This window comes from Suillus clintonianus (genome assembly GCF_016758775.1).
Source record: "Suillus clintonianus strain FC179 chromosome Unknown DEU56scaffold_23, whole genome shotgun sequence".
Taxonomy (NCBI): domain Eukaryota; kingdom Fungi; phylum Basidiomycota; class Agaricomycetes; order Boletales; family Suillaceae; genus Suillus; species Suillus clintonianus.
The window spans coordinates 234,723-262,051 of record NW_024539247.1 but is presented as its reverse complement, the minus strand read 5'-3'; the positions used below and the strand labels follow the sequence as shown (position 1 = coordinate 262,051).

The following is a 27,329-nucleotide window of genomic DNA, read 5'->3' as shown; positions in this document are numbered from 1 at the left end:
AATTGACAATCCCAGGCGCAATCAAAGCTAGCTGATACTGATACGGCCACTCGTGCATCTCTCACGTCCGATTCTGCTGTTTCGCTGTGGCTTATCAAAATTTCTGGGAACGTTCTGGTTCATTCTGCGCACCATGTACCGCTAATATACATCAAATAGGGCGTAGCGAAGGACTGGATTACAGGCGCACGCGCCGAAAAAAACTTTATCAAGGAGACTTTCCAAATATAATCAAAGCTAACTGATGGTCTTCTACACAACGACAAAAATCATCTTGATCACCCCACGATCTGATATCAGGTTTTGTGGATAGGGTTCGAGACTTGCTGTAGAAAAAAAACCACGATGGGACTTGGGCAGTGCCTGTCATGGAGCATCCATGTGGATCGTCATCAATAGATGATCCCAGACGTGAACCGTTTCATCGAGTTCCACTGATATCAGGCGCAGCAACCTTTGGGTGAGTGGATTTCCTTGATGATTTTTCGGTGTCTCTTACGGTATTACCCAAGGTTTGGTTATTTTTGTTTGTCAAAGTTTCGGCTTCTGCTCACTCGCGGACCGCAGTAGGGCTTTCTTTTTCCTCATTATATTCTTTTTTTTGGCTTCGTCTGTCACGTTTATATTTGTCTCCGTCTTCGGGTATCACATATATCTCCTAGTCAATGTCAGATTTTTGATATCAAGCCAAGAATGATACAATGAGTACTGCGGCTCAGCAACAACCCCATCAATCAAGTCGGAGCGACACCTGTAGACAATGTGCCAACATCAGCGCCCACCCCCGAGCAAGCAAACAATGACGTGCTCAGCGCAAGCAAAACGAAGATCTCTAATCGCGATCACCCACGAGGACAAAAATGTTAATGTAAATCATCCTCGATCTGCCAAAACTCGATGTGATGAGCCACTTCAAGCGCGTTCACCACGAGGCGAACATTCAAAGTTCAAGACGCTTTTAAGTGTCATTTGGGATGTAATCTCCGGACTCCGCACCGATCGTCCGCAGCAGGGCTCGCCGCTCATGGTTATGATTTGTATATTATTGAGTTTGAACTCTGAGAGCGTAGGAGAGGGTTGGATTGGAGTTTGGGGGTCGGATATGAAGGTTTCCGTGATCGTGTGTGTAACCCTCTGCCAAGGTGAACAGGAACGTTCATCAGCGTTCATGAAACCTGGGAATCAAGGGCACTGCGATGTTTTGTCGTGTTGGTGATCCATCGACATCCATCCGTCCGCAAACTCCGTCGAGGCACAGGAGGTGATTGTCATCGAGGCGGTACCTGGCGATATATAAAAAAAACGTATCCAAATAGTATACCCTAGTATACCTGACACGAAAACAATGAGTTTATTTCGTAACCGGTACTCCAAATAAGTGACCGACTTAGCGCTTGATGGAGGCTGGATATTGACATTGATTTGGTTTGATATTCGTCGGAGACAAATTGTAGAGCGCTAGAAGAAGCTTGCACCGGGTTTCGAAAACACGGTTGGAGCGGAGGGACTGATGGAAAGCAGTTTGGAATTGAAATCACACAGTGGGGCATCATAGCCCGAGGACGAGACCGTGGCTCTCCAAGGTCGACTGTCCTTGCTGATGAATCATGAAATGTTTTGGGCTTAGAAATAAATCAGAAGATGATAAATATTAATGCTGCAAGGCCAAGGTATTTGGGCGCCGCGGCGGGATAGCGCTCACTAGTGCCACAAACCATTAAACATAGATACTAAAAATCACATGCAAAAGTTTCGAAACAAATTCAGCTGCGGGGCGAGCCGTGACCCGCCGTGAACCAAGGAATCACTTTCATGATAACGAACCTAGGAAGGCGGCGACATGATAAATTAGTAAAAGTGGGTGGAATAGGGGAACATGCAGAATACAACGAAATATCCCCAGATATGGAGATGCGAGCTGCCATAACCCACAGCCCTAGCGTAGTGCGAACCAGTTCGGTACGGTTTCCCAGAATGTCAACGATGCGACGACCTATAGTGGGAGAAAGACAAACACAGGAAGTGCCCCCTGTGGAGAATAAATTGTTCCGTACAGACATCCCCACGCCGAGGCTACCGAAGCGCCGTCCGGGATCTTTAGGCGCAGCATACCTGTGCCCGACTCATAGAGACGCGAAGCTCGCTATATCTGCGGAATGTTTCCATTCGAAGGTGGGCGGTGTGATAACAATAAGGGGAGTTACTTCTTGACCGACAGAACTCATCCATAGTGCCACGCAATCTGTGTCGTGGAGCTCGGAGACAAGGCTATATGGAGCCGGCGCCTACAAAGCAAGAAAAATTACGCGAGCAGGACAAGCGCGTTGTTCAAGTGGCAAGTACAATACAGATAGAAGCTCAACTGAGCCGACGGAGCATGACAGCTCACAAAAGGGGGGATGGGCCCCATGCTCCGATGAGAACAGGTGTTATCCTCGGGCAAGGCATTATGGTGGATGACGTCGCGCATATTTAGGACTCCATTGCATTACAATGATACGCGGACGGCATCCCGCCGGCACTATGTCCTTATCAGTGATTTACGACCAAAATGTTTACCTTGTGATCCAATCACTTACGACATTTCCTAGGCCTAGGAGCGCTTATGTTGAGCGTTGGTACTGCGGAATATCATATGATGAAGAGGCGGGGTATACGTAGTGCCACGTCAGCTCACTGCGCTCTATTCGAAGGCTGTGGAACAAAAATATACCTGACACCAAGTTTCTATCGGTGATTGGATCACCCCAAGCGCCTTGGACTGCCTCATCGCGGGGGATTGCCTGGGATCCAATCATCGTAACGCTGGCGAAAGCTATGCAATCATGACAGGCATCGTCAGCGTCGTCTTGACTCGTCTTGAGCGTATACTCAGGGCACTCACCGCAATGGCCAAGAGAAAGTCTCAGTTCGGTTGCGCAAGAGGCAGTGACTCAGGCTATGACGAAAGAGGAAACTCAGTAGGAACAGTCAAGTCACACGAGTGAGAGACCAAGTTGCAACTTTCGTCGAATGGGGCTCACTGATTAAAACATTACTTGCTGTAGATCCAATCACTCACTGACCGATGCATTCGGGATGCGAAGCTATGGAGGGGGAAAGCTATGCTGCAAATAGATCACAGGTCGGCTGCCGTACTAGGTAGGCCGTAAGAGGGAAACGAGCACATGACCCGCTTTGACTGGCTGTGTTATTGAACCAGTTCCATTTTCCCAACTGTCGTTGTCCCGTCAAAAGTGCCTGCCTGGTTCGTCGTCTTGTCTCTTTCGACTCAATTGAAGCTTAACTCAATTCTGTCCCCTGTCGGCAGCGGGCTATGTGTTGACCTTTTACGAACTGCGCCCAGGAACATATATATAAAGTCGACATGAATCCCTTCGCTCTCCCCATCCTCTCTACACCAGACTTTCACACAAGTCACACAGTTCTCTTTACGGACGACTACAGTCCGCGTCCAGCTATAATAGAGCGCACTAGCAGAACCCCATCACCTACCCCTACTACCACAGAGACTATTACCATCATGCCAGGTAGACACGTCCACTTCAACGAGGAGAACATCTTCTACTCCCCGCCTCCATCGGAATCTACCCCCTCACCGACTTTCTCAGAGTCGTCGTTACCATCCTCAAGTGGTCCAACTACGCCCCCTCACCTGGGGGGGTTTTTAATGCCCTTGGTCCCCGTTGCCATCCACCCTATCCTTGCCTACCACCCCTACATTTTCCCAGTCAACTACAACGTCTCATACCCGCCCAATACCGCCTCCGCTAACATCCGTGCATCACCCATCAATCTTGACTCCTACTGCCTCGCAGAACCAGCAACCAACCCACCCATCCGTGTCCTCTCTCTCCAAAACGATCTTCTCCCATGGCGCTGTGAAATTCGCGCCTCAACACATCCCTATGTCACCGTCGAGGACGTCCTTACCCAGCTCTACCGCTTCCTCCGCACACCAGGGACGCGCGAGGAGTTCAAAGCTGCTCCCAGCCAGCACGTACGGGACAGCGTTGCAGAAACGTACCACCATCGGTGTTTACGCGCCTCATCGGCTGAGGAGTACGCCGAAGAGCAGCGTAAGGGGTTGAAGCGGGTAGATTTCTTAATGGGGCGCACCACGTTCATGGGGCTGTCCAGCACGAAATTAGGTCCAGACTCATGGGTGCTAAACCTACAATGAGTGGACACTGCTACACTAGCGGAGGCAGGCAGTTACGGAGGAGGTGACGGCGACGGAGCGCCGGGGGCCCTATGCATCATTATCCTTATCCATATCCATATCCATATCCATATCCCATCATCCACCACGCACGACAACGGACGCATTTTTCAAAAAAAAACAGATATCGACGACGACTGGAACTCATAATGGACGTTGTGTGTAATTTTATCATATATAACAAAATCCACCTATCACCGGTTTCCTTATTGTTACACTTATATCCTATATACCATACGCCCACACTCTCTTCGGCTTCATAGTTTTCGGCTGGCTATTTGTTGTTGTAGACTTAGTGTACTCCCAGCCTCAGTTTGTTTTTTCTTGGTCGTCGCTCGTCGATATCACACTTTTCGTTGTACTGTAGAGCATCAGATTCTGTAGACCTATACATGTCATGATATTGACCAATGACGATCGTTTCCAAGTTTTTCCCAAGATGCCCTTGGGTACTTTCTTGTTTTACTTCCGGCGCGTTTCAATGGTCTTGGATAATCATGATTACGGCAATTTCTAGGGCCGGTTGGACTGACAACGTCCTCGGCGGCACCGACGTCGATGATCACCATCATATCATCATCATCATCACTCGGCTGGAATGTTCCGCCCGTCCCCACACGCACGTCGCAGCACATCGCAGCATGATGGTAAGCCAGATCAAACGCTGCGGCACATCAGTTTGGACGCAAATTTATTCACACCTATGTCGTATCCACGCAGCGATCTCCAAGGAAGATAGTCTCCATGTCTCTATGAATATACATACCTTGTAGATAGCCATCAGCGTACATCCTTCTCGAGCTTGGCCCCGATGTCCAGGAGACGATGCGAAACGCGACCTGAATAACTTTCCCATCACCAACCTATGATCGGCACGTGCTCGATCATAGATTAGTGTCCCATATCGGGATTAATCTTGACGCCATTGAAATTCGATTTTTTATGTCCGATGATCTTGCGTCCGCGACATAGCGCAGGTGACCGCATATTTGCGTCATAGATTTTGGGAGACTTGGGGGATGCGAGTGAGGGGCTTTGGATGATTATTATCCTTTTGCTCTAACTATGACTACGAAAACGAACACAAACACGAATGGAGGCGGGGGTGGCGGTGGTGGGGGGTTTGGGGATAAGATCAAGTACGTTCCCTATCAGTATTCCATTATTCGAGTCGAGTCGAGCCGCATCTGAATCAACCCACAGGGGCGCCGCCCAAATCATCCATGGTGAGCAGACAGTTCATCCGTTCCAAGTCCATCGTGTTCCAATATAAACCGATTTGATTTATTTATTTAGGGCTAGGCGAAAATATTCGAGGCACAGCACTTGGTACGGCTGATCGTGCTACGAGTTCGGAGGCTGGTATACAGAAGGATGATGAGGTGGCTGCGAAGGGCCGTGCTGAGGTCGCGGAGGGCATGGCAAGGATGAGAGGTCATCCTGCTGGAACGGTGCCTTCTGACAAGGGAACGAGTGCGGGGACTGGCACCGGTACCGGCGCTGCCACGGCTGTTGGTGCTGGTGCTGGTGCTGGGGTGACAGGTCAGGGCCAACAGCAGGGAACGGGACATGAGAAACCAACCGCAGTTCGGGAGAAGAGCGGGCCTGAGACAACAGGTAAGTGGTTTCTAAATGTTAACCCCCGGATCGACGAATCATTTTTCAATCAAGGTTCGGGCGCTGCCCTGACTAGTCGTGGGGCTACTTCAGGCGTAGGGGAGCAAACGAGTGCTGGGTCCGGAACTGGAACTGTTACCGGTACCGGCGCCACTGCTGCCCCGGCTGCTGGTGCTGGAGCCATTGGCCAGGACACGCAAGGAACGGGATATGAGAAAACGGGCGCGGCTGGGCGCAAGAGCGGACCTGCGATGACAGGTTAGTTTGAAACTTACCCCCGGAGATCAACGACTCACTCTTTCAATCAAGGTTCGAGTGCTGCCCAGGCTGGTCATGAGGCTGCAGGTACAGGCGAGCAGAAGCAGCAAGACCCGAGCGCTGGAAGTCAACAAGAAGGGAAACGCGATGATCGGGATGTACAAGAGCGTTCACAGAGTTGTGATACCGGCCAGAGTCGTGCACAAACAGAGAATCGCCCTCAACAAACAGGTGAACGATCATCCCAGCAAAGGGTAGGTGAACAATACAAAGCAGGACAGATGGGTGTTCAGCGTGAAAATGGGCAACAGGACGAATGCGTAGCTCCCAGGGGAAAACCGTGCATTCGTTTCCAGGGTATTTCGATGGATGGAGGAGGTGAGCCTTCGGAACAACAAACGGCAGAAAAAGCGCATGAAGCAGGACAAATCCACCACGAAGGTGCCCAGCAGGAAGGTGGACAAGGACAGATCCGCTTCCAGGATTTCCAGGGCGCCGGTATCTGATCTTCGTAGGATTGATCAAAATCAATGCAAGGCAAATTAGCTTGGTTATGACTGGTTCTGACGATGATTATTAGGAGAGAATCGGGGAGGGTGTGGTCTAGGTACACACATCTGGAATGTAAAATAATTCTTATCAATAGGTTGTTCGTCAAATTTCGAGGAGCAACGGAACACTCATAATATAGGTTGTTCCGATTTTAAGCCTGGCCTTGGAGATGTAAATCAGATTCAATATTATGGTGTCTTGGCCATGGAGATCATAATCCATTTGGCTTTTGTAATAGAATGGTTTGCCTTTTGTAGCTCAGCTCGCCACGTAGCGTGGTGTTGACAACATTTGGGCAACTTCTAACGCCATTATCAAGCGCCCTTTATCTTCGGAGTCGAAGCGCTGCTGGCATGTGTTCATATCTCCCACTCCATCCACAGGAATGTCTTCTACCTGGTGGTCGCGGTTGAGCAAGCAGCAGGAAGAGGACCAGGATGACCGTGCTTCCGACTCACAGCTCAGCGAAAAGGATCACAAGATCCAGAAACAACCCAACGATGATGCTGACCTGAATCCCGGAGAACTGACCTTTGAAGAAGGTGCGACTGCTCGCCATTTTTCAACTTACTCGTCTGACTTTTTCCAGATACCGCTGGAGGCATGGGCCGTTACCTTGGTGTAACTTCTTGCACTCTCCTTATCGTTGGACGGATCATCGGCACTGGTATATTCTCCACACCGTCCTCCATCCTGTCCGGCGTGGGCTCAGTCGGCGCCTCCCTCATGCTCTGGGTCCTCGGTTTCTTGCTTAGCTTCTGCGGCCTCTTCATATGGCTCGAGTTCGGCACCATGTTCCCTCGCAGTGGTGGAGAGAAGGTATACCTTGAGGCCGTCTACAGAAAGCCCAAGTATCTCGCCACCGTAGTATTTGCTGCCAACGCTATATTCCTTGGTTTCACTGCTAGCGGTTGTATCGTGAGTCATGTCTCCTTTTGGTGATCATTCAGTGTCAACTGGTGTTTTCGTCTAGGTTTTTGCTAGCAAGTACGGTATCTCGGATCTTGATATAACGACTCAGCTGATATGATGTAGTATCTTGATTGCTGCTGGTCAACCCGTAGGTCGCTGGACGGAGCGTGGAATTGCACTTGGAGGTACGATCTCACATCTGGCTGGAATGTTGCGGTCGTTTCATGAAATTTAGTCATCTCCTTCGTAACTCTTCTACATGGACTGGCTCCCAAGACCGGCGTGCTAGTCATGAACGTATGCAAATATAAATTTTCCTCTGTTATCTTATTCAACATCTTCCTTTCAGTCGCTCTCGATCTTCAAGATCGTTATTCTGTTGTTCGTCGTGGTCTCAGGCTGGGTGGTTCTCTCGGGCAAAACACGCGTCGCGGATCCGCACTATAACTTCAGAAATGCGTTTGCAGGGAGTTCTCAGAGTAGCAATGACGTGCGTTCTGTGGGATTTACGGGTGTGCTACAGCTGATCATGATAATGGGTCTTGACAGTACGCTACTGCCACCTTCAAAGTCCTGAATGCATATGCGGGATGGTCCAACGTGAACTACGTCATGAACAACGTCCGTAACCCCGTGCGGACGCTCAAGATTGCAGGCCCGCTCGGTCTTGGTATTTGCGCGGTTCTGTACTTGCTTGCAAACGTCGCCTATTTCTCAGCTGCGACCAAGGTGAAATCTTCTTTTATATGCGCAACTAAGGAAATTAAATGGTGTTGAAAGACGGAGATCGAAAAATCTGGTGTCACTGTCGCTGCATTGTTTTTCGGGAATGTCTTTGGTTCTGTCGCGGAGCGTGCGCTTTCGGTTTTCATTGCTCTCAGGTGAGTTCGACGCACTGGGTTTGAGGGTTTCCTGACTAATTTTCTTCATGACAGTGCTCTTGGAGTAAGTCCTGTGTGTTTTATATCATGATCTTTGTTTGATAATGTCCCGTAGAATGTTATTACTGTGGTAAGTTGAGGGATGCTATCGAAACGTGTCGCTCAAGAACTTTTCATCTAGACTTTTGCTGCGTCGCGAGTAAACCAGGGTTCGTTATTCCAAGCATGATAATCTCCTCTGAACTCATGCTCCCACTGCAGAGCTCGCAAAGGAAGGAATACCCCTACCATTCGGAAACAAATTCTGGGCTTCAAACTGGCCCACAGGGAAGTCACCGCTCCCTGGGTTGATCATCCACTTGATACCCTCTGTAAGTGCCGATATAGAACCATGATATCAGTCTGAGATTGGTTAAAGGTCATTGTCATCATCGCGCCTCCCCCAAACATTGTTTACCCTTTCATTTTGGACGTCGAAGGATACCCACAGCAGATTATTAATTTCTTTATTGTCATCGTGGGTCTTTCAACTCTTTTTCTTGGATATCCTATTATCTCTTGATGCGTCCAGGGTTTGTTCTATCTCAGATGGAAAAAGCCAGATATTGTTCGGCCGTTCAAAGGTAAGCGTGCATGTTGCCTTTTCTCCATGGTACACTAATATGTATTATGATGCAGTATGGTGGCCTCTCGCCGTATTCTTCTTGGCTGCTGCCTCCTTCCGTAAGTTCCCAATTCTACAGCTCAAACACTCCCCTCCTAACCAAACCTCCACATAGTCCTCATCGCTCCCTTCCTGAAACCAGCCAACGGCGTCGGCGACACTCCACCACTACCATATTACCTGTACGCTTCTTCCACCATACGAATAACGCGTGTTGCTCATTCGTCGTTTGTTTTGTAGATACTGTCTCGTCGGGATCGGCGTCATGTTCGCAGGCGTGTTCTACTGGGCTGCATGGCGGATCATGCTCCCCAAGGTATTTGGGTATGAGCTTGTGCCGAGGAAGGAGAGGTTGGATGATGGGACTGTCGTCACTGTGGTGAGTGTCTGTTTTTCGTGTCGGCTGGTTTTCTGTGTCTGCCGTTGTTCTGTGTTTGCGGGTTTTCTGTGTTGACTGGTCTTCTGTGTCTGCTGGTCTCCGGGTTGCTGACGGATCTTATTTCCCAGTTTTCAAACAAGAAGATCCAGTGATTCGAGTGTTGATTGAAGTGCTAATAAGCTGGTCTTTGAAATATAAACTTAATGGCATGTTGTTGTAGTGGTCTTGTAATGCGTATCCATTAGTATTGACTTTAGAACGGGTCCTCGGTCATTCCGCCGTGTACTGTTCTTGTGACGTTCGTTCTGACCAGTCCCTTTGATGAATTTTGCCTCTCATGGCAACTTGAGTCGATGAACGCAATCTGCACCCCATCTACACAAGTTACGTCCCTAACTATCTCGAATCTATGTATCCGTCGTCTGGAATAAAGGGAGTCATTCCCTCGATGCGGTTTTGAATTCTGCACGCGCAACAACCACGGGATGCGATAAGGGCCTCGACAATGGCAGTCACAAGTCATGTGCATTAGTACTACTATTAGATCAGAGGAGACGTCCGTTCAAGAGAGGGGAGCCGAATGTGTGAGGATGAATGGATGAAGTACCAGGAGATGATGTCGCGAAAATATTCGAATGTACACGTTGAGCAATGAATTATTTTTCTGAAGACTCTAGATTAAACAAAACACTGCGAAAGCGAAACCAAGACAACAGTAGAGCACAAGAGCATGAACGTACAGACATAACAACAATAGCACGAGAGGATACGAGAACGAGATAACAGGAGCGTAAAAGTATGGCGGTTGTGACTATAAATGACAGGATGAAAAAGAGAATGCAATATAAAGCCCAGTGAAACCGTACCAGTCGAAAGCAATACAGCAGGAACTACACACCGATGTGAACGAAAACGATTCTCTGCTCGAGCGGCACCCTCGTCTTCAAAAAGTCTCTAGCACAGTTGACTGCATGCGCCGCCTTCGTGCAGTCCATGACACCATCCTCCATATCCTCGAACATGTTCTTGTAGAAAGCTTCCACAAAGTGTTTTGCGAGAGCGTCATTGACCCCCCACAGCGTGCCTACAACGCTCTTGAAACCGGAAAACTGGAGTCCAGCTGCGAGATGAATGGCTTCATCAGGCGTCTCCTCATCGCCGACGGCGGTATGACACGCCGACAAGAACGCAAATTCGGCTTGCGGAGAATTGTTCTCCATGATGTCGAGTAGCGTAAGGGGTGTGTCTCTCATGGCGAAACTTGAATTATAAGGCTGCTCAAGGTCTTGCTTCCCGTGACAAGCGAGGTGCACCCAGGTGTTATGTCGCAAAGCATCGAGTGCACCTGCTTGAGTAGCTTCATCTTTTGAAATATTGGTGAATCTGACGTTGGGAGGAATGAGTTCATGAACGAGCTCAAGCTCGATGTTGACAGCGGGGAGCACCTCGCCTTGCCCTGCGCCAGGTTCACCTTGTCCGATCGCTGCGAAGGTCTGAGTGACGCAAGTTTCCATCTTCTGTCGAGACCTGATCAAAGCCGAAAGCGTTGGCGTGTAAGAACAGATGAATAAATCCTCCAGGCATGCTTCTGGCCCTGAGCGGTCTGCCTTGGACCGAAAGGGGTTAGCTGCATGAAGAGGAATGGACGTGAAGGCTGCCGTCGGACAAAGCCATATTCGAGACCGACGCTGCAATTTCAGGTCATCCTGGAGGACATTTACGATGGGTAGCATGATCTCGTCCCATACTACTCGCAAGCGTCTTTGTAACTTCTCCCTCGGCTTCCTTGGGTGCATACGAGCCGTGTGCCGGATTGCTGTAGAAAAATCGTCCTTGAGCTGCTCCAGATCTGCGAGAGTGATGCGTGGGAAGGAAACGTGGCGGGGTTCCCCTGACGTCGGGACAATGATGGCACTGCATAAGTATTTGCTCGCGATGAGGATGATGACTGGGCCATGGCACGCTGCCACTTGCAACTCTGCATACGATGGCGGGAGCAGGAATCGCGAGAAAGCTTGAATACCACGGATTTGAGTTACCACAGCGTCCCACTGATTCGTCAGTTTCCTGTACTGGATTGCTGCGCGATCCGCTGCAGCTCGGTCTGTGCTGCCTGCGGAACCTTGAGCGTCGGAAAGACGCTGGCTGAGCTCTGAGAACTCGTGAGCTAGGTTGGGATTCGTGGACTCGATGTCTTCGAGTGGACTCCTCAGACGAGAGGCCAGCGACCATTGCTGGCCGCGGCCCTGCTCTACGAGTTCAACTGCTCGTTGCAGATCATTGGAACGAGCAGCACATGATGCCGCATCTACTGGCAGTGACTGTACACCGTAAAAAGCGGTCCCAGCCTCCCGCCGTGAGATAATCGACGATCGCGTCATCACATGGTTGTCGAAAAGCTCCAAGCATATTTGGTACGCTTCGAGGGCAGAGTCGTGTTGATGACTCTCAGCTTTATCAACCCAGTTCAAGGCAGTTATAATGCGTTCTGGAAATCCTTGAGTAGGATGTCCTGATGCCAGTCTGAAGTTCTCCACTGCGAGTGACAAATCGGCAGGGTTGTTGTGCACTCGGTAACGAGACAAATAGGCCTCCTGCAGCCACATATAGCTGAAGTATCTTCTTGGGTGCAATGAAGGCAATGCCAACAATGATTCTTCACAGAGATCAATCGCCTCCTTGACATCTTCATTCTTCCGAGTTCGCGTGAAACGAAAGCAGAGCGCCGAGCTCAAATTTTGAAGAGTTGCATGGCGCTCGGGATGATCATGCCCCTTTAGCCGAAGGGATTCACGATACAGATCAATGGCCTCGTTGAGATCCTCGACAGATTCCTCGCTGACAGGTGAATTTTCAAATCTGGTTTGAAGCGCGAGGGCAAGGTTGCTGAGCGTAGTGTAACGACTTGAATTCCCAGATGGGCGCAACGTCAATGCCTCGCGATAGAGGCTGATAGCTCGGGTGATGTCATCAATGTCATGTCGTTCGTTGAAACGGGTGAGGAGGGCGCCCCCGAGGTTGTCCAATGACAAATCACGAGATTGGTGTCCAACAGGGCACAGGCGCAGCGCTTCTTCGTACAAAGTGATGGCCTCATCTAGGTCATGAAATTTGCCCTGGTGATCAAAGCGGGACTTGAGTGAGAATGCCAAGTTATTCAGGTAGGCATCACGGCTGGAATGTTCCTCGGGGCACAGAGAAAAAGCTTCACGACCAAGTTGTATGCTCTCTTCTAGATCATTAATACTGCCATGCTGGTCAAAGCGTGCCTCAAGTGCCCGTGCAAGCTCGTCAAGGGCGCGGAGACGGTATCGATGGCCCGGAGGACAGAGTTCGAGCACGTTTCGTCGAAGGCGGATGCCTTCATTGGATGCATCAGTTGGAAGTTTGTTGCATTGCGGGATCATATAATCGGCTGCGCTGTCAAGGCCGATGCTACGAAGGTAGCTGCCCTCTGGACACATGGGCAGTAGCTTGCAGCACAGCTGTGCGGATTCGTGAATGTAGACGGCGATGCGCTCCCTGCTGTAGCATGAGTTTAATGCTCGAATGAGACTATGAAGAGATAATGCGCAATCGGGGTGGCCCTGCGGACGCAATGCAAGGGCTTCGCGGAAGAGGGAAGTGATGTTGGCGATGTCTTGGGGGTCCTGTCGAATATAACCTTGAAGGCGGGCCCATGCAAGGTTGGTGAGAGCCGCTGCGTGGTCAGGATGGCCGACCGGACACTGGTCCAGAGCCGACTGAAACTGCTTCACAGCATTGTTCAGGTGAGAGACCCTCTTGCGTGTCATGTATTGGGCGAATCGTACATGGCCTGCATCTGTGTCTCGCGCAATCTTACAGTCTACGAGGGACTACAGTCGGTGTTCTGTAAGCAAAAGCTAACAGGATAGAGTCAGCATCACTCACATCAAACGGTGTACCGTGCTGATTGTCGAAAGCATGTACAACAACGGCCTTTAGCGTGAGGGAAGGGCGGACACCACGAACAGGTGGGAAGGACAGTTCTGCGATGTATTAGTAGATGTGCATGAATAAGAAGCGAATCACTCACCAAAAGGCTCTTCTCCATGACCGAGCAGCTCATGCCATGATGTTTTAAGTTTTCCAATAAGTTCACCATTGCCTAGCATTCGATCAAGCTCATAGGACGCTCTGATCTCCATTGATAATGCAGGTGATGCCTGTGATGAACTATAACCGTGTATCAGTCTCGAATCGTGCCAGAAAGTCTTCGTGGACTTTACACAATCATAGTATCGCCCCACGTTACAGATTCGTCTGATGACGAAACTTCAATGGCTGATTTCCAGCGCCGAGTCGAGTCGACATTGATGAACACGTAAATACCAGCGGGAATGCGCTCGGAAGGGACTTTAAGATTTTTTCCGCTGATGACTGTCAACAAGGGCGAGGGTCATGCAACGACTAGCAGCATGATGTTGAATGACCTACTTTCAAGTTTGATACATTGGCTTGAATGGCCAGTAGGCGTGATGGTGCGATGAAACAAATGACGAACAATACGGCGCATTGGAGATTGAGTGGGGTATATAATGAGTGGTAGGACAAGACAGAGGGTAGGGATATGAGGACTGTGAATGGAGTTCAGCTGAAAGGGAGAGGAGAATAGGTTGAGCGCTCAGATTGCAGGTGTATTTCCACGGTGTCGAGGGCTCTTCGGCACAATAGACGCTGGGATGATCAGGCTAGAGTTAGCGGGAGAACCTACATCAGCAAAAGTGGCACGGCAAGGTTATGTGAGACTCGGAGTATCCTGTGAAGCTTCTGGCAGCTACTCATGCTGCTGCACTGAGTCGTACCACTCATTTAGCACGCTAGGAAAACAAGTAGAATGGAGTGTATTTGGTAATTATAATGACAAAGAGTTCGCTGAAAAGAACGCGCACCAATTGAATATCATAAAGTACTTCCGATTGAACTGACAGTGCCGAGGAGACGGTTCGCGAGAGCATGACAGGTATGAGATAGCTAAACTTTGCAGTGGACGATACAACAAATGAAAGAGTGACAGCGACCAGCTCGAACAAAAGTCAGAATATATGAGCAACTTGAGAGCTAGGAAGTCTTTACGATACATGGCTGCCATTGAACGAGGACGCAAACATGAATTCCCAAGTCAAAGCTGTTATCTATGCTTTTTGACCTTCGAGACTTAGTCAGACAGGGCAGTCCAATATAAATATTTTATGATTGACCACGACCAAAAAACATCAACACGCTAACGCAAAACTAGTAAAGTACACGATTGGGCAGAAAAGCTTAACGAGGCTTTTATAGACTGAAACGGGCCTTTTTTGATCTAAGGGAAAGTGTGAGCAGTGATGGGCGGGTGGGCCTGAGCTGCTCACGATGATCACCAAGGGCATGCGTCAATCATCAACGAAATCAAAGAAATCGCAAAACGCTAGTCAAAACTGCCAAAGTTGAGACGGGCATTAGAGTTCCTCGCAACGCGAGGTTTTTCAAAAACACATACGCTAAACGGTGTCACTCTCGGTCCAGGATAAGGTGTCTCCACGGTGTATCCTTGACAACCGCCTTGAACTGGTGGCGGATTTGGGGTACCCGCTGAGAGTAAAACTCTTAGGGTAAGGTAGGAGATGTCCCCATAACCATTGAAGGAGGGACAGACGAGAAATAGACCAGGGCAGCTGGATGGTTAGAGGGTGGGTGGGGAAGATGCAGTCGAGGTCGACTCCAAACTCAATGGTGGAGGACCCCCAACCGGCAATATGCGAAAGCTTCCCAGAAAAGGCAGGAGTGGCAGCAGTTGATTCACTGGCTAAAGAGTTAGGGTGACTGTCCCTGTGTACAACGATGGAGTCCCCCACTCCAAGAAAAGTGGGGTTCTCAACTCCCAAAAAGGAATCAAAAATCCAGGTATCAGGTGACGAGGGAGTAGTCGAGGAGGTGACGATAAGGGAACCAGCCAAATGTGTTACAGGGGAAGAAGGTGCTGGAAAGGAAGGAGGGGACTCAAGATCAACAGAAAAATGAGAGACAGACGGTGGGTCAACAGATAGTACGTGCATAATTGAAAGTAGGGGGATTGTAAGACGGCTACACAGTTTCATCGTTAAAAGAGATAATCGCCTCCCTAAGATACCCGAAACCACCACCAAGAAACCAGGGTAGATGCCTAAGTTTCCCGACTCCAGGCCCTAATACCCATCCCAACAACGTACATGCAAATCAAATTTGGTCTACGCTGATCGACTAGTCAACGCCTAGACCAGTGACAGGCAACATGTGGCACCCGAAGGGGATTCTGGGCGCAAAGAAAAACCCATTAGTAGGATAAGACGAAGAGTAAACCGGCAAGGGTGGAGGCCAAGCGAGTTCGTACTGTACCTCAAATTGACGACGACGTAGTTTGCCCGCTGGTGTCCAAGATGTGGGATAGGCATTAAGACGGCCACGTGAGCAGAGAAAGAGGGAGAGGAGGGTGGGTTAGTTGTTTTGGAGAATAAAGTGTGCAAGTTATGATCACTTGAACAATTGTCGAGTTACAGGCGCTTGCGCCAAGTTGGTGGTAGCGAAAAGAATGAAGGTGTCAAGTCTTACTCGGTTCTTGCATGGACCTCATTCTACGCACGTGCTCGTGCCTCGTACTTTACGTAGAAAATAATCTATGCTTTTTGACCTTCGAGACTTAGTCAGACAGGGCAGTCCAATATAAATATTTTATGATTGACCACGACCAAAAAACATCAACACGCTAACGCAAAACTAGTAAAGTACACGATTGGGCAGAAAAGCTTAACGAGGCTTTTATAGACTGAAACGGGCCTTTTTTGATCTAAGGGAAAGTGTGAGCAGTGATTCCCTAGAGTTAGGAGCTTAACGACGCAGCTAGCGCACGCTTGACCCCAACGGTAAGGAGAAAGGTACGAAACTCACAACTCAAGTCCGAGGAATCGCATAGCGCATAAACGGATCCAACACGGGTGAGTCTTGAAGGTATGGGGCCATTATCACAGCATGCTTTCGTAAGTATAGCGTGAAGGCGTCGCTGTTCCAACGACCTATTGCCTTTACGGTGTCGAAAGGTACGCCCCGTAGTAGGTATTCCATCGTTCCTCCGATACGGATACCGTGACCCTTAAATGGCCCGTTGTCTAACCCTGCCGTTGCTAACTCGAGACGATGTAGGAATACGGACCGCGTTAGCGGTCGAAGACCTGACGGATGTTGCCAACTGAAAAGCGCTGATGAGGAGGGTGGGTGGTTCACCCTGAGGTGAGTCATGAGGGCATCCAGCGGGTCGACGAGCCCAGATTGAGCAGCGCAATAAAGGTCTTCACCTGCTGGGGACGTCTTTGTCCACGGCAGGCGAAACACGGTGACCTGAAACCCATGACGATCTTGATCAAATTTGATATCAGCGACTTTGACGTGGACTGAGGCATCGAAGGCCTTCAGGGACCGAACGGTGAATTCGCCCAAGCGTGCGAGGGTGAAGAAAGCCGTCGTGAGACAGGCGAAGAAGGCGACATCAAGTGGCAAGGTGAGGTCGAGGGCAGAGCGAATTCTCAGCAGGATATCGATGGTGAATGGGCAACGTTTTGGTCGCTTAGATGTTGGAGGTGCGAGACGCACAGCGCCATCTAACGCAGACGACACCTGGGCTTGATCAATCACCCAAGGCATACCATGGAGAAGATGCCATGCGCGCACCCCGTAGACATAATTCTCGAGCGTTTTTCCAGAGTAAAGACCAGCGCAGGTTGCAATGAACGCGAGGAGAAGGACAGAGGAAATGGGGGCACGTTGTGCGTCGGCGATCCCACGATCGTCGCAGAAGACATGGAAAACTAACAGCCCGGAACCATATGTCTCACGAGTAGCCGTTGCATGCGCATGCGATATGACGACTAAAATGCGGTCAAGGTCTGCGTCGGAGACAGAAACCTCGAAACCGTTGTCGTCCAGACGGGAACGCGGAGTGGACGGGGTCCAGAGTCGTAAACGATCTCTGGCCAGACAGTGCGGACGCAAGGAGGAGGGAAGAGGGGCGAGACCCTGGCGGTATGGGCGCGGGTGTGAAGCTTGGGAAATAGGAGGGAAATCTGCGTGTGGTACTGCAAATCTAGACGGGTTAGTTACACCAACTGTCCCGGAAGTGGAGCAGTCGATCCTCGAAGTTCCAAGTCTCTGACCCGTCATCCACAGGGTCAGGACTGTCAGCCCTTCTGTCTGTGGGTTCGAGGTGGAAGAGTTGGCCATGATTGGGGTTGGCGACGTTGTCAACGAGGAAACGATGGAGGTCACCGGGGAGATCGATGGGGGGAAGGAGGAGACGATTGGGAGGGAAGAACCCGCGGGATGGACCGTCTGCAGGATTGCCCTGGCTTGAGACATAGGAGATGTGGAAGGTGGTTGGAAGGGGCTGGGCGTCGAGCAGAGCGTGGACCCGGCGAAAGACCATGTTGGTTGCCCAGTTACGGCTCCTGCCGTTCTTCCAACCCTCGACGATCCCGAGGTTGTCGCAATGGACTCTAAAGTGATAATAGGGCGAGTCGTGCTTGAGACGTAGGAGGTAGATAACGAGGAACTCGAAGCCGACGGCCTCGGCCCAACCAATGTCCTTGGCCCCGTCGAGGGTCTTCCATCCAGGCAGGAGAGTCCATGCCCGCCAATGCCCATCGATGACAACTGCGATTCCGACACCGGAGCTCGCATCGGAGAATGCGTGGGCGTCGATGATGGAGAAACGTTTGGGGATGAGACGAAGCAAGGGCTGGGAGAGACGCGCAGACCACCAAGCCAAGTCGTCGTGAAGATGTCTGACCGAATGGTGGGGCACGAAAGGACGACTACTACAGACGCCAAGCATGGCTTCAAGGGAGGTGAGGTGAGCGCGTCCCATTGGAAGGATGAGGCAAGTGTGGAGTAACTTGCCATAAAGCTTCTGGACCTCCGCGAGAACATGCGTTTCGGTCGACGACCACGCGACGATGGCAGCCAGGTACTTCTCGCGCTTTCCTTCCCCCAGTTCGACGGTGAGAGTGTCAATGTGCCAGAGCAACCCAATGTAAAGTACGGTGGGTGCAAATGAAGAGTCTTTGGAGAGTTCCCAGGGAATCCCGAGGACAACGGACGCGTCGTCAATGTCGCGAAAGTCGTAGGCAAAGCAGTCGTCCTCACGTGTGCGTGAGGACGCGAGGTGAAAGTCGTGGAGGGGAAAGCGACAATCCTCAGCGAAGACTTCGCAGGATCCATCAGGGAAGATGTCACCCTCCCACCATAAACGCCCGCCTGTCTGACGCTTGCCCGTGGCAGATAGTTGTTGGAAGAGTGAGAGACGATAAGCATTGTACTCGTCGATGTACTTACGCTCGACGCGGAAGAAGAGGTGGTCGTCAACCCATTTGACGATGGGACCCAGCCCCGCAGCACGAAGAAGATCTGCTCCTGCGTCAGCGACGTGACCGTAAGCACCTGCGGAAGGACCCATCCCAAACGAAGTACACGTGTCCGTGTAAAGGAGGTCATTGTCCAACCGAACGACAGTGGCAGGCCACTGAGATGGATGAAGGGGGATGGTACGATAAGCCTCGGCGACGTCGCGCGTGGCTGCTTGCGAGCCTGGGGGCAGGTGGCGAAGGATGGCACAGACAGTATCAAAGGTGCCCCAGGTGCATGGGAAGTCATCGGAGTCCACCAACGAGTTGACGGAGGGTTGAGGGTGACGGGGAGAGGGTAGGTGAGGGAACGAAAAGTTTTGGATAACGCGAAACTTCCCTGGTCGTCCGGATTTCGGGATGACGGACAGAGGAGAGGATTGAAAATGACCAAGGAGAGAGAGTAGATCTGTTTGGTGGAAAGGTCCAATATAGCGGCCGAGGTCCAGTTCGTGACGTAGGATGGAGTCGAATGCGTGATGGTAAGTACGAAGAGAATGGTGATTGGGGGGTGATTGGGAAGCAGACAGTACTGGTAAATGTAGATCGAAACCGAAACGAAATCCTGCCGGAATGTTGGAATATTGGTTGAGCAGCCCATACTTGCGAAGCTGGAATTCCCACACGTCGCTATTATAAGGGCAGACTGGGTGAGACCGCCTGTGTGCGAGGGCAATACTGAGCGCCGTGGGTGACAGAGAGGCATCCAGCGCACAGGTGTCGTTCGTCGTGGGAACGTGTAGAACACCCACGTCCTCGTTGCCAATCGAGGCAGAGTGGCTTGTCGTTGCTGCGGAGGAGCAGTTGACGATTGGTGCGTTTCGCGACGGTCTTGTGGGAATTGTCCCAGATGCGATCGACAGAACAGTCGACGAATGGGTGATTGTGACGCCCGAGGCAAACGGCGCACACAGCGGATGAGCGTTGACTGTGTGCGCCGTCGGAAAAACCCGACGAGGTTGCGGAGGACTTAGCTCCCAGAGAGGACCCTTTGCCACGTGACATGGGGGAGGCTGAACGCTTCCTGGTGAAGCCAGAGGGTTTTCTGTCAGAAGGGAATGAAGCGGAAGAACGGTTGTTGTGCCTGGAGCGGGTGAGGGAAGTATCGTCGAAAGCACCACGGGTGGATGTGTTGAGGGTGTGCTAAAGACCCACAATACGCATGACGCAAACGAGATGCGCGAACGCAAAGGCGAAGAGGCCCCACAAAACGTGGAAGGGAGGACGCAAGATGGGAACGCAAAACACGGGACACATGACGCAGTACGCAGTACGCAAGACGCAAGACGCAAAACGCAAAACGCAAAACGCAGAACGTAATGAGGAAAAGGTGAGCAAAGAAATTCGTAAGCGTTGGTATTACAGGAAGATTGCCAATGACGAACCTTGTTGTCATGAGCGGAATCGCGACGATCACGATCCTCATGGTAACTACGATCGAAATTCCGTGCGAGTTGCTTTTCGTCAAGAATGGAGATGTTCCAGGCACCGTCTGGGAGGGGGATGGCTTGATGCCAGGCCCTACGTTGTTCTTCTTGGTAAGTTAAGATGGCTCTCTGCTCGAAGACGTCGTCTGATGACCAATAGGGGTGTACCATCAAGGCACCAAAGAAGTTGGCCAACATCACTACACGTGAGTTGATCCAACCCCTTTCTTGGAGTGAAGCTATGAAACGTGGCACGGCTCTGGAAAAATCGAGTGGGGAAAGGAGATGATCAGCGATGACGCCCGCAGCCGGCCTAGAAGCGCTTGCGGAAGTCCAAGTGGTCGAACCATCCGCACCTGCGGTGGGTACCAGACTGTCATCGTCCAGGGTGCGATAGTCTAGGCGTGCGGCCGCTAACCCGCGATTCGTCCAGTAGTACAGTTCGACGAACTGGGCCTTGTCGAGCTTGCGAAGGGCAAAATCGGAAACGAGAACAGACTCAGCGGCATTGCGTTGAGGGCGAGGCCGGTCTGGAATGGGAATGTGATGGATGCGGTTCTTTTTCTTCTCTTCGGCAGCAACCGCTGCGTCTTCGATTTGCTGTGCAAGTAAACGTTGTGCGTCTTCCTCGAGGAGTAAACGCCGACGCTCCGCTGCAATGAGTTCGTCAGCTGCAAGTTGTTGATGCCATTGAAGCTTAAGGGCAGCATTGGTGGCTACCCAGAACGTTTGTAGAAGAGCTGCAGCCTGTGTGTTGTCAATAGCGGGACTCAAGAGGGGGGCTCGAACCGCGAGAAATTCCACAGAGGCAAAGTCTGGACATTGGTCCAAGTGAGGATCGGCATGTAGTCTATTCATGACGTAGACAACGGAGAAAAGATTTAGTTGTTTTGGAGAATAAAGTGTGCAAGTTATGATCACTTGAACAATTGTCGAGTTACAGGCGCTTGCGCCAAGTTGGTGGTAGCGAAAAGAATGAAGGTGTCAAGTCTTACTCGGTTCTTGCATGGACCTCATTCTACGCACGTGCTCGTGCCTCGTACTTTACGTAGAAAATAACATATATATGATAGTACCAGCCGGGTGAAGCAGTGATTAGTACGAGAGTCGCACGCCCAGACATCTCCATTGCGTAGCCGCTGAAGTCGCCCACAGCAACGTGCCAACAATCCAATGAAGGAAACTAATCAGTCCACCACTTCCGAGTCCTCTTCATGTGCCCGGCTTATACCAGACAACGCAACATCCTCAGAATGGAACTTGGAATGAAATTGCGCCATGTGAAGCACATCCTCAACGAGATCGAACGTCTAAAGCCACTGTTCAAGTTCATCGCTAGCACAAGAAGATTTGGCTGTACGAGAGTCATGGTTATTCTTGCACACCTTCCTTTTTGAATCCCATACCTTCTCCATCGTGATTCATCGATATTCATCACCCATAGGGCCACAACGACGAATGCTACTGATAAGCTCCGAGTCGGGAACTCTACTTGATCAAGTTGACATAGACCCAGGATACTGATTGCAGCGGCACTATAGGCTAAGTTTTTTTTTACACCTTACGCGGTCTGATCTCAAGTTAGCTTTGCTTGTTTTCTACTTGAACGATGGCATCTGTTCCACACTCTGAGCGCTTTCCGTAAGCAAATAGGTTTAGCCTTTGAATCGATACCTGAACGTTGAGCTCCAGTAACGTGTCGCATTATTTTACTTTCGAAACTGAATACCGGTTCGAGAAACATCCTACACCCGATTTCGCGTTGCATCTCTATCCCGGACGCCGCTACCACTCGATTTGCCCTTTTCCCAGAAGAACCTCCATTTGCACGTTCGACGCCGTTGGTCAGGACTTCTCCACGGCAACTGGAGCCCTCGCTTCAGCTACCACACACAATGTAGATGTGCACACGTTCCAGTGTGTGGTGGTCACATCGATTAGATCAACACCAAGGCCCACGGAGCCGCTGCAAACCAACTAATTTAGATCCTGCAGGGTTCACCCAATGTTCGTCAGTTGTCGTCCTCGCATTCAATTGCTTCATTTCGACACACCATCCTACATAGATCCTGCTAGGTCGCTTTCTCATCATGTTGTCCAGTTCAACTTGAAGTGGCTTGCAAGCTGGTCATTTCCATCATCGGATTGACATCGATCGTTGAACGAGTCTGCAGCGTTACAGGCGGTCTCAAAAACATCCGCTGGCAGTCGATGCACGAATCAACCTGCATATGCCGAGGTGGGAGAAGGCCGTACTTCAAGATGTGTTAAGTACTGGTGTCTCGCAGGTCAGTATTTCTTCCTATTCTATCAGGCTCTGTTATGAGCCCATTCAGTAGCTGATGCATGAATCGGGTTGGAAGTATACCTTGTCGAAGCTAGATCGATCTGCTACGCACATTCCTGCTTACTATCCCTACATCCATATGGTTTGCGCTACAAAGTCAGGTCCAACATCTGCACTACACCTGGACGTCACTGATTTATTTCCAGAATCAAGAGACCTGCATGTGGCGCGTATCACACAATCGAAGCTCCATCCGAAGTTGCCCATAAGATATGCCCTCTCGCTGGTACTATCAACAATGTAATAGACTTCCAAACACTCTGGGACGTTCTTCTAATTTGGTATGTACGCCGACTTAGGCACAACCGGATCAATTAGTAACTTCCCGTAGGATCTGAAATTCCAGGGTACCGACCTCCCCTTCTATTTGGTACAACAGCTCGTATAGAGATCGTCAACTTGCGGTAAATATCACTGACATCTTTTTCTTGGGATCTGGTGGAGCATCAACTAAACAATGTGTGCTGTTCACTGTGATCAGCGCATAACAATTCATCGGTGAGAGTTCTCGCAAATGGACAGCAGACCCCCACTCTCACTCCGTCAGCTTTTCAGCAGATAGACCCTCAGACAGCCCCGAATTCGGACTTGAGACTATGCATAGACTATGTACATCATGAATCGGACTTGCACTCAACGTCATGCTTCGTGTATGTATCTTACATTTCCACAATCAAATTTCTGAAATTCAGAATGAGATCGTGCTGCGGAAGGGGGTAAGTAATCTCGTCAGTGGCTCGGAACAGGAAGAGAAACATATATCACTGCATCTTGGTAAAACTGACGTCGAGCTGGGATCATGAGGATGGGTTATAAAGAGCATCATTAAAGCTGGATGAGAAGCGAATCAAATAAAATTTCTACGCGTTACTTGAGATCCTGGTGCTGTCGTCTGAGGGATGCGTGGTGCGACTTCTATCCTGGGGGGCGGATGAAACAATTCAAACGATATTTCTTGGTCCACTTCTGCAATGACAAGGACAGTTCCAAACCAGTCACGATGTGAGTTGCCATATGGCAAGAACGAGGATGAGTTATCCCAATCAGTCTGAGGCTACGCGGGCGAGATGGATAGAGTACATGAGAGGTTTGATGGAGATACTATAGGACAATGACACAAGATGATACGAGAACGAGACAACAGGATCGCAGAACTATCATGATCGTGACTATAAATGACAAGATGAACGAGAATGCAATACAAAAAAACCGTGAAACCGTACAATATGAAGCCAATACAGCAGAACCTACACACCGATATGAATGAAAACAATTCTCTGCTCGAGCGGCACTGTCTTCATCACGGCGCGCTTAGCATAATTGAGTGCCCGCGCCGCCTTCGTACAGTCCATAACACCCCCATCCTTCAAACCCTCAAACAAAGTGTTGTAGAAAGCTTCAACAACGTGTTTTGCGACAGCATCGTCGACCTCCCATAGCGTGCCAACGACGCTCTTGAACCCTGAAAATTGGATACCAGCTGCGAGATGGATGACTTCGTCAGGCGTCTCCTTATCGCCGGCAGCAGTATGACACGCTGACAAGAACGCGAACTCGGCGTGCGGAATGTCTTTCTCCATGATGTCAAGCAACGTGAGAGGTTTGTCTCTCATGACGAAATGAGAATTGTAAGGCTGGTCCTGGTCTTGCTTGCCATGACATGCAAGGTGCACCCACGAGTTCTGTTCCAAAGCTTTGAGTGCACCTGCTCGTGTGGCTGCTTCACCGGAAATAGTGGTACGGTTGACCGTCGCAGGGACGAGCTTCCGGACGAGCTCGAGCTCGCTGTCAACAGCCAGAAGTTCCTTGCCTTTCCCTGAACCAGGTTGACCCTGTCCGATCGCCACGAAGGACGGAGTCGCATGTGTCCTCATCATCTGTCTAGATCTGATCAGAGCCGAAAGTGTCGGCGTGTACGAACAAATGTAGAGATCTTCCAGGCATGGCTCCCTCCCAGAGCGATCTGCCTTCATTTTAAAGGGGTGAGCTGCGTGGAGAGGAATAGATGTGAAAGCTGCAGTTGGACATAGCCAGATACGAGACCGGCGCTTTAATTCGAGAACGTCCTCAAGTGCGTTGACAATAGGTAGCATGATATCGTCCCATACTGCCCGCAAGAGCACTATTAGGTCCGTCCTCGATTCTGTCATGCCCATCCGAGATGTTTGGGGTATCGCCCTGGCAAAGCGATCCTTGAGATCCTCTACATCTGCAAGAGTGATAGACGGCAAGGGAACGTGATGGGGCTCCCCTGACGTTGGGACAATGATGGCGCTGCATGAGTATTGACTTGCAATGAGGATGATGACTGGTCCATGACGTGCTGCCACTTGCAACTCTGCATATGATGGCGGGAGCAGGAATCGCGAGAAAGCTTGAATTTTACGGATTTGAGTGACCACAGCGTCCCACTGATTCTTCAGTTTCCTGTACTTTATTGCTGCACGATCAGCTACAGCTCGGTCTGTGCTGACTGCGAAACCCTGAGCGTCGGAAAGATTCTTGCTCAGCTCCGAGAACTTGTGAGCTAAGTGGGGATTTGTGGACTCGAGGTCTTCGAGTGGGCTCCTCAGGCGAGAGGCAAGCGACCATTGCTGGCCTCGGCCCTGCTCTACGAGTTCAACCGCTCGTCGCAGATCATTAGAACGAACGGCACATGATGCTGCATCTACTGGCAGTGACTGCGCATCGTCAAAAGCGGTCGCAGCTTCCCGCCTTGAGATAATCGACGATCGCGTCATCACGTGGTTGTCGAACAACTCCAAGCATATTTGGTATGCTTCGAGAGCAGAGTCGTGTTGATGACTCTCAGCTGCATCAACCCAGTTCAAGGCAGTTTGAATGCGATTTGGGAAGCCATGAGTAGGGTGTCCTGACGCCAGTCTGAAGTTCTCCACTGCAAGTGACAAATCGACAGGGTTATTGTGCACTCGGTAACGAGACAAATAGGCCTCCTTCAGCCGCATATAGCTGAAGTATCTAGCCGGGTGCAATGAAGGCAATGCCAACAATGATTCTTCACAGAGATCAATCGCCTCCTTGACATCTTCATTCTTCCGAGTTCGCATGAAACGAGAGCAGAGCGCCGAGCTCAAATTGTGAAGAGTTGCATGGCGCTCGGGATGATCATGCCCCGTTAGCCGAAGGGATTCACGATACAGATCAATGGCCTCGTTAAGATCCTCGGCAGATTTCTCGCTGGCATGTGATTTTTCAAATCTGGTGTTAAGCGCGAGGGCAAGGTTGTTGAGCGTGGTGTCACGATGTGGATTCCCAGATGGGCACAACGTCAATGCCTCGCGAAGGAGGCTGATAGCTCGGGTGATGTCATCAATGTCATCTCGTTTGTTGAAACGGGTGAGGAGGGCAAGCCCTAAGTTGTTCAATGAGAAATCACGATATTCGTGCCCAACAGGGCGAAGACGCAGTGCTTCTTCATACAAAGTGATGGCCTCATCAAGGTCACGAAATTTGCCTTGGTGATCAAAGCGGGAGTTGAGTGAGAATGCCAAGTTATTCAGGTAGGTATCACGGCTGGAATGTTCCTCGGGGCACAAAGAAAGAGCTTCACGACGAAGTTGTATGCTCTCTTCTAGATCATCAATACTGCCATGCTGGTCAAAGCGTGCCTCAACTGCCTGTGCAAGCTCGAGGAGGGAGCGGGGACGGTGTTGATGGCCCGGAGGACAGAGTTCGAGCACGTTTCGTCGAAGGTGGATGCCTTCATTAGATGCATCAATTGGAAGATTGTTGCATCCCGGGATGACATAATCGACCTCGCTGTCTACGCCAATGCTACGAAGGTAGGTGCCCTCTGGACAGAGGGGCAGTAGCTTGCAGCACAACTGCGCGGATTCGTGAATGTAGACGGCGGTGCGCTCCCTGCTGTAGCACCAGTTCAATGCTAGAATGAGACAATATAGAGATAATGTGTGATCGGGGTGGCCCTGCGGACGCAATGCAAGGGCGTCACGGAAGAGGGAAGTGATGTTGTCGATGTCTTGGGGGTCCTTTCTAATATAACCTCGAAGGCGGGCCCACGCAAGGTTGGTGAGAGCCGCTGCGTGGTCGGGATGGCCGACCGGACGCTGGTCCAGAACCAGCTGAAAATGCTCTACAGCATCGTTCAGGTGAGAGACCGTCCCGCTGGACATGTATTTGGCAAGTCGTGCGTGGCCCGCATCTGTCTCTCGAGAGATCTCGCAGTCTACGAGGGACTACAGATGAAGTTCTATCAGCAAAAGCTAACAGCAGAGACCAGTGTCACTCACAACAAACAGTGCGCCGTCCTGATTCTCGCAGGCATGTAGAACAGCAGTCTTTAACGTGAGGGAAGGGTGGACACCGCGAACAGGTGGGAAGGACAGTTCTACGATGTGTTAGTAGATGTGCATGAAAAGGAGCCAATCACTCACCAAAAGGCTGATCTCCATGATCAAGCAACTCGTCCCACGATGTTGCGAGTTTTCCGATGAGTTCGCCATTGCCTAGCATTCGATCGAGCTCATAGGACGCCCTGATCTCGATTGATAATGCAGGTGACGCCTGCGATGATCTATAAACCGGACGTCAGTTCTCGAATCAGGTCCGAAAGTTTTCTTGTATTTTACAGGGTCACAGCATAACCCCACGCTACAGA

The 27,329-nt window shown here is 50.5% G+C and overlaps 9 protein-coding genes across 9 annotated transcripts; 4 read left to right on the top strand and 5 right to left on the bottom strand.

Annotated features, from left to right (window-relative positions):
- Positions 1-2,233: 2,233 nt before the first annotated feature.
- DEU56DRAFT_794120 (uncharacterized protein) lies at positions 2,234-2,966 on the top strand (the record flags this gene model as incomplete). The annotated part of the gene is made up of 4 exons (XM_041352788.1): positions 2,234-2,521; positions 2,580-2,621; positions 2,714-2,815; positions 2,885-2,966. Exons 1-4 carry the CDS (start codon positions 2,494-2,496, stop codon positions 2,962-2,964), a joined length of 252 nt encoding a protein of 83 aa, XP_041210171.1. The 5' UTR covers positions 2,234-2,493.
- Positions 2,967-3,523: 557 nt separating this feature from the next.
- On the top strand, positions 3,524-4,183 carry DEU56DRAFT_754745 (uncharacterized protein; the record flags this gene model as incomplete). Its single annotated transcript, XM_041349847.1, has 1 exon — positions 3,524-4,183. The coding sequence occupies one exon, from the start codon at positions 3,524-3,526 to the stop codon at positions 4,181-4,183; it is 660 nt and encodes a 219-aa protein (XP_041210170.1).
- Positions 4,184-4,983: 800 nt separating this feature from the next.
- Positions 4,984-6,836, top strand: DEU56DRAFT_979587 (uncharacterized protein). The gene is made up of 5 exons (XM_041359752.1): positions 4,984-5,361; positions 5,426-5,448; positions 5,519-5,839; positions 5,894-6,097; positions 6,149-6,836. The coding sequence occupies exons 1-5, from the start codon at positions 5,288-5,290 to the stop codon at positions 6,601-6,603; spliced, it is 1,077 nt and encodes a 358-aa protein (XP_041210169.1). The 5' UTR covers positions 4,984-5,287; the 3' UTR covers positions 6,604-6,836.
- A 70-nt stretch (positions 6,837-6,906) lies between these two features.
- On the top strand, positions 6,907-9,889 carry DEU56DRAFT_794092 (amino acid transporter). Its single transcript, XM_041352787.1, has 18 exons — positions 6,907-7,191; positions 7,239-7,567; positions 7,623-7,636; positions 7,685-7,746; positions 7,797-7,858; positions 7,911-8,051; positions 8,111-8,290; positions 8,342-8,442; positions 8,497-8,506; positions 8,558-8,572; positions 8,624-8,651; positions 8,704-8,813; positions 8,861-8,959; positions 9,014-9,065; positions 9,121-9,165; positions 9,222-9,288; positions 9,347-9,485; positions 9,614-9,889. The coding sequence occupies exons 1-18, from the start codon at positions 7,035-7,037 to the stop codon at positions 9,635-9,637; spliced, it is 1,635 nt and encodes a 544-aa protein (XP_041210168.1). The 5' UTR covers positions 6,907-7,034; the 3' UTR covers positions 9,638-9,889.
- A 342-nt stretch (positions 9,890-10,231) lies between these two features.
- Positions 10,232-14,152, bottom strand: DEU56DRAFT_261598 (CHAT domain-containing protein). Its single transcript, XM_041345347.1, has 5 exons — positions 13,944-14,152; positions 13,736-13,886; positions 13,543-13,682; positions 13,398-13,495; positions 10,232-13,342 (listed from the first exon to the last, which is right to left on the bottom strand). Exons 1-5 carry the CDS (start codon positions 14,020-14,022, stop codon positions 10,376-10,378), a joined length of 3,435 nt encoding a protein of 1,144 aa, XP_041210167.1. The 5' UTR covers positions 14,023-14,152; the 3' UTR covers positions 10,232-10,375.
- On the bottom strand, positions 14,144-14,634 carry DEU56DRAFT_261593 (uncharacterized protein). Its single transcript, XM_041345346.1, has 2 exons — positions 14,399-14,634; positions 14,144-14,326 (listed from the first exon to the last, which is right to left on the bottom strand). The coding sequence occupies exons 1-2, from the start codon at positions 14,596-14,598 to the stop codon at positions 14,284-14,286; spliced, it is 243 nt and encodes an 80-aa protein (XP_041210166.1). The 5' UTR covers positions 14,599-14,634; the 3' UTR covers positions 14,144-14,283.
- Positions 14,635-19,549: 4,915 nt separating this feature from the next.
- On the bottom strand, positions 19,550-19,921 carry DEU56DRAFT_733874 (uncharacterized protein; the record flags this gene model as incomplete). The annotated part of the gene is made up of 1 exon (XM_041348355.1): positions 19,550-19,921. The coding sequence occupies one exon, from the start codon at positions 19,919-19,921 to the stop codon at positions 19,550-19,552; it is 372 nt and encodes a 123-aa protein (XP_041210165.1).
- Positions 19,922-20,418: 497 nt separating this feature from the next.
- On the bottom strand, positions 20,419-21,201 carry DEU56DRAFT_733681 (uncharacterized protein; the record flags this gene model as incomplete). Its single annotated transcript, XM_041348347.1, has 1 exon — positions 20,419-21,201. A coding segment is annotated over one exon (783 nt), but the record flags the coding sequence as incomplete, so codon positions are not given.
- Positions 21,202-23,739: 2,538 nt separating this feature from the next.
- DEU56DRAFT_261556 (CHAT domain-containing protein) lies at positions 23,740-27,329 on the bottom strand. Its single transcript, XM_041345345.1, has 3 exons — positions 27,106-27,329; positions 26,962-27,059; positions 23,740-26,907 (listed from the first exon to the last, which is right to left on the bottom strand). Exons 1-3 carry the CDS (start codon positions 27,182-27,184, stop codon positions 23,938-23,940), a joined length of 3,147 nt encoding a protein of 1,048 aa, XP_041210163.1. The 5' UTR covers positions 27,185-27,329; the 3' UTR covers positions 23,740-23,937.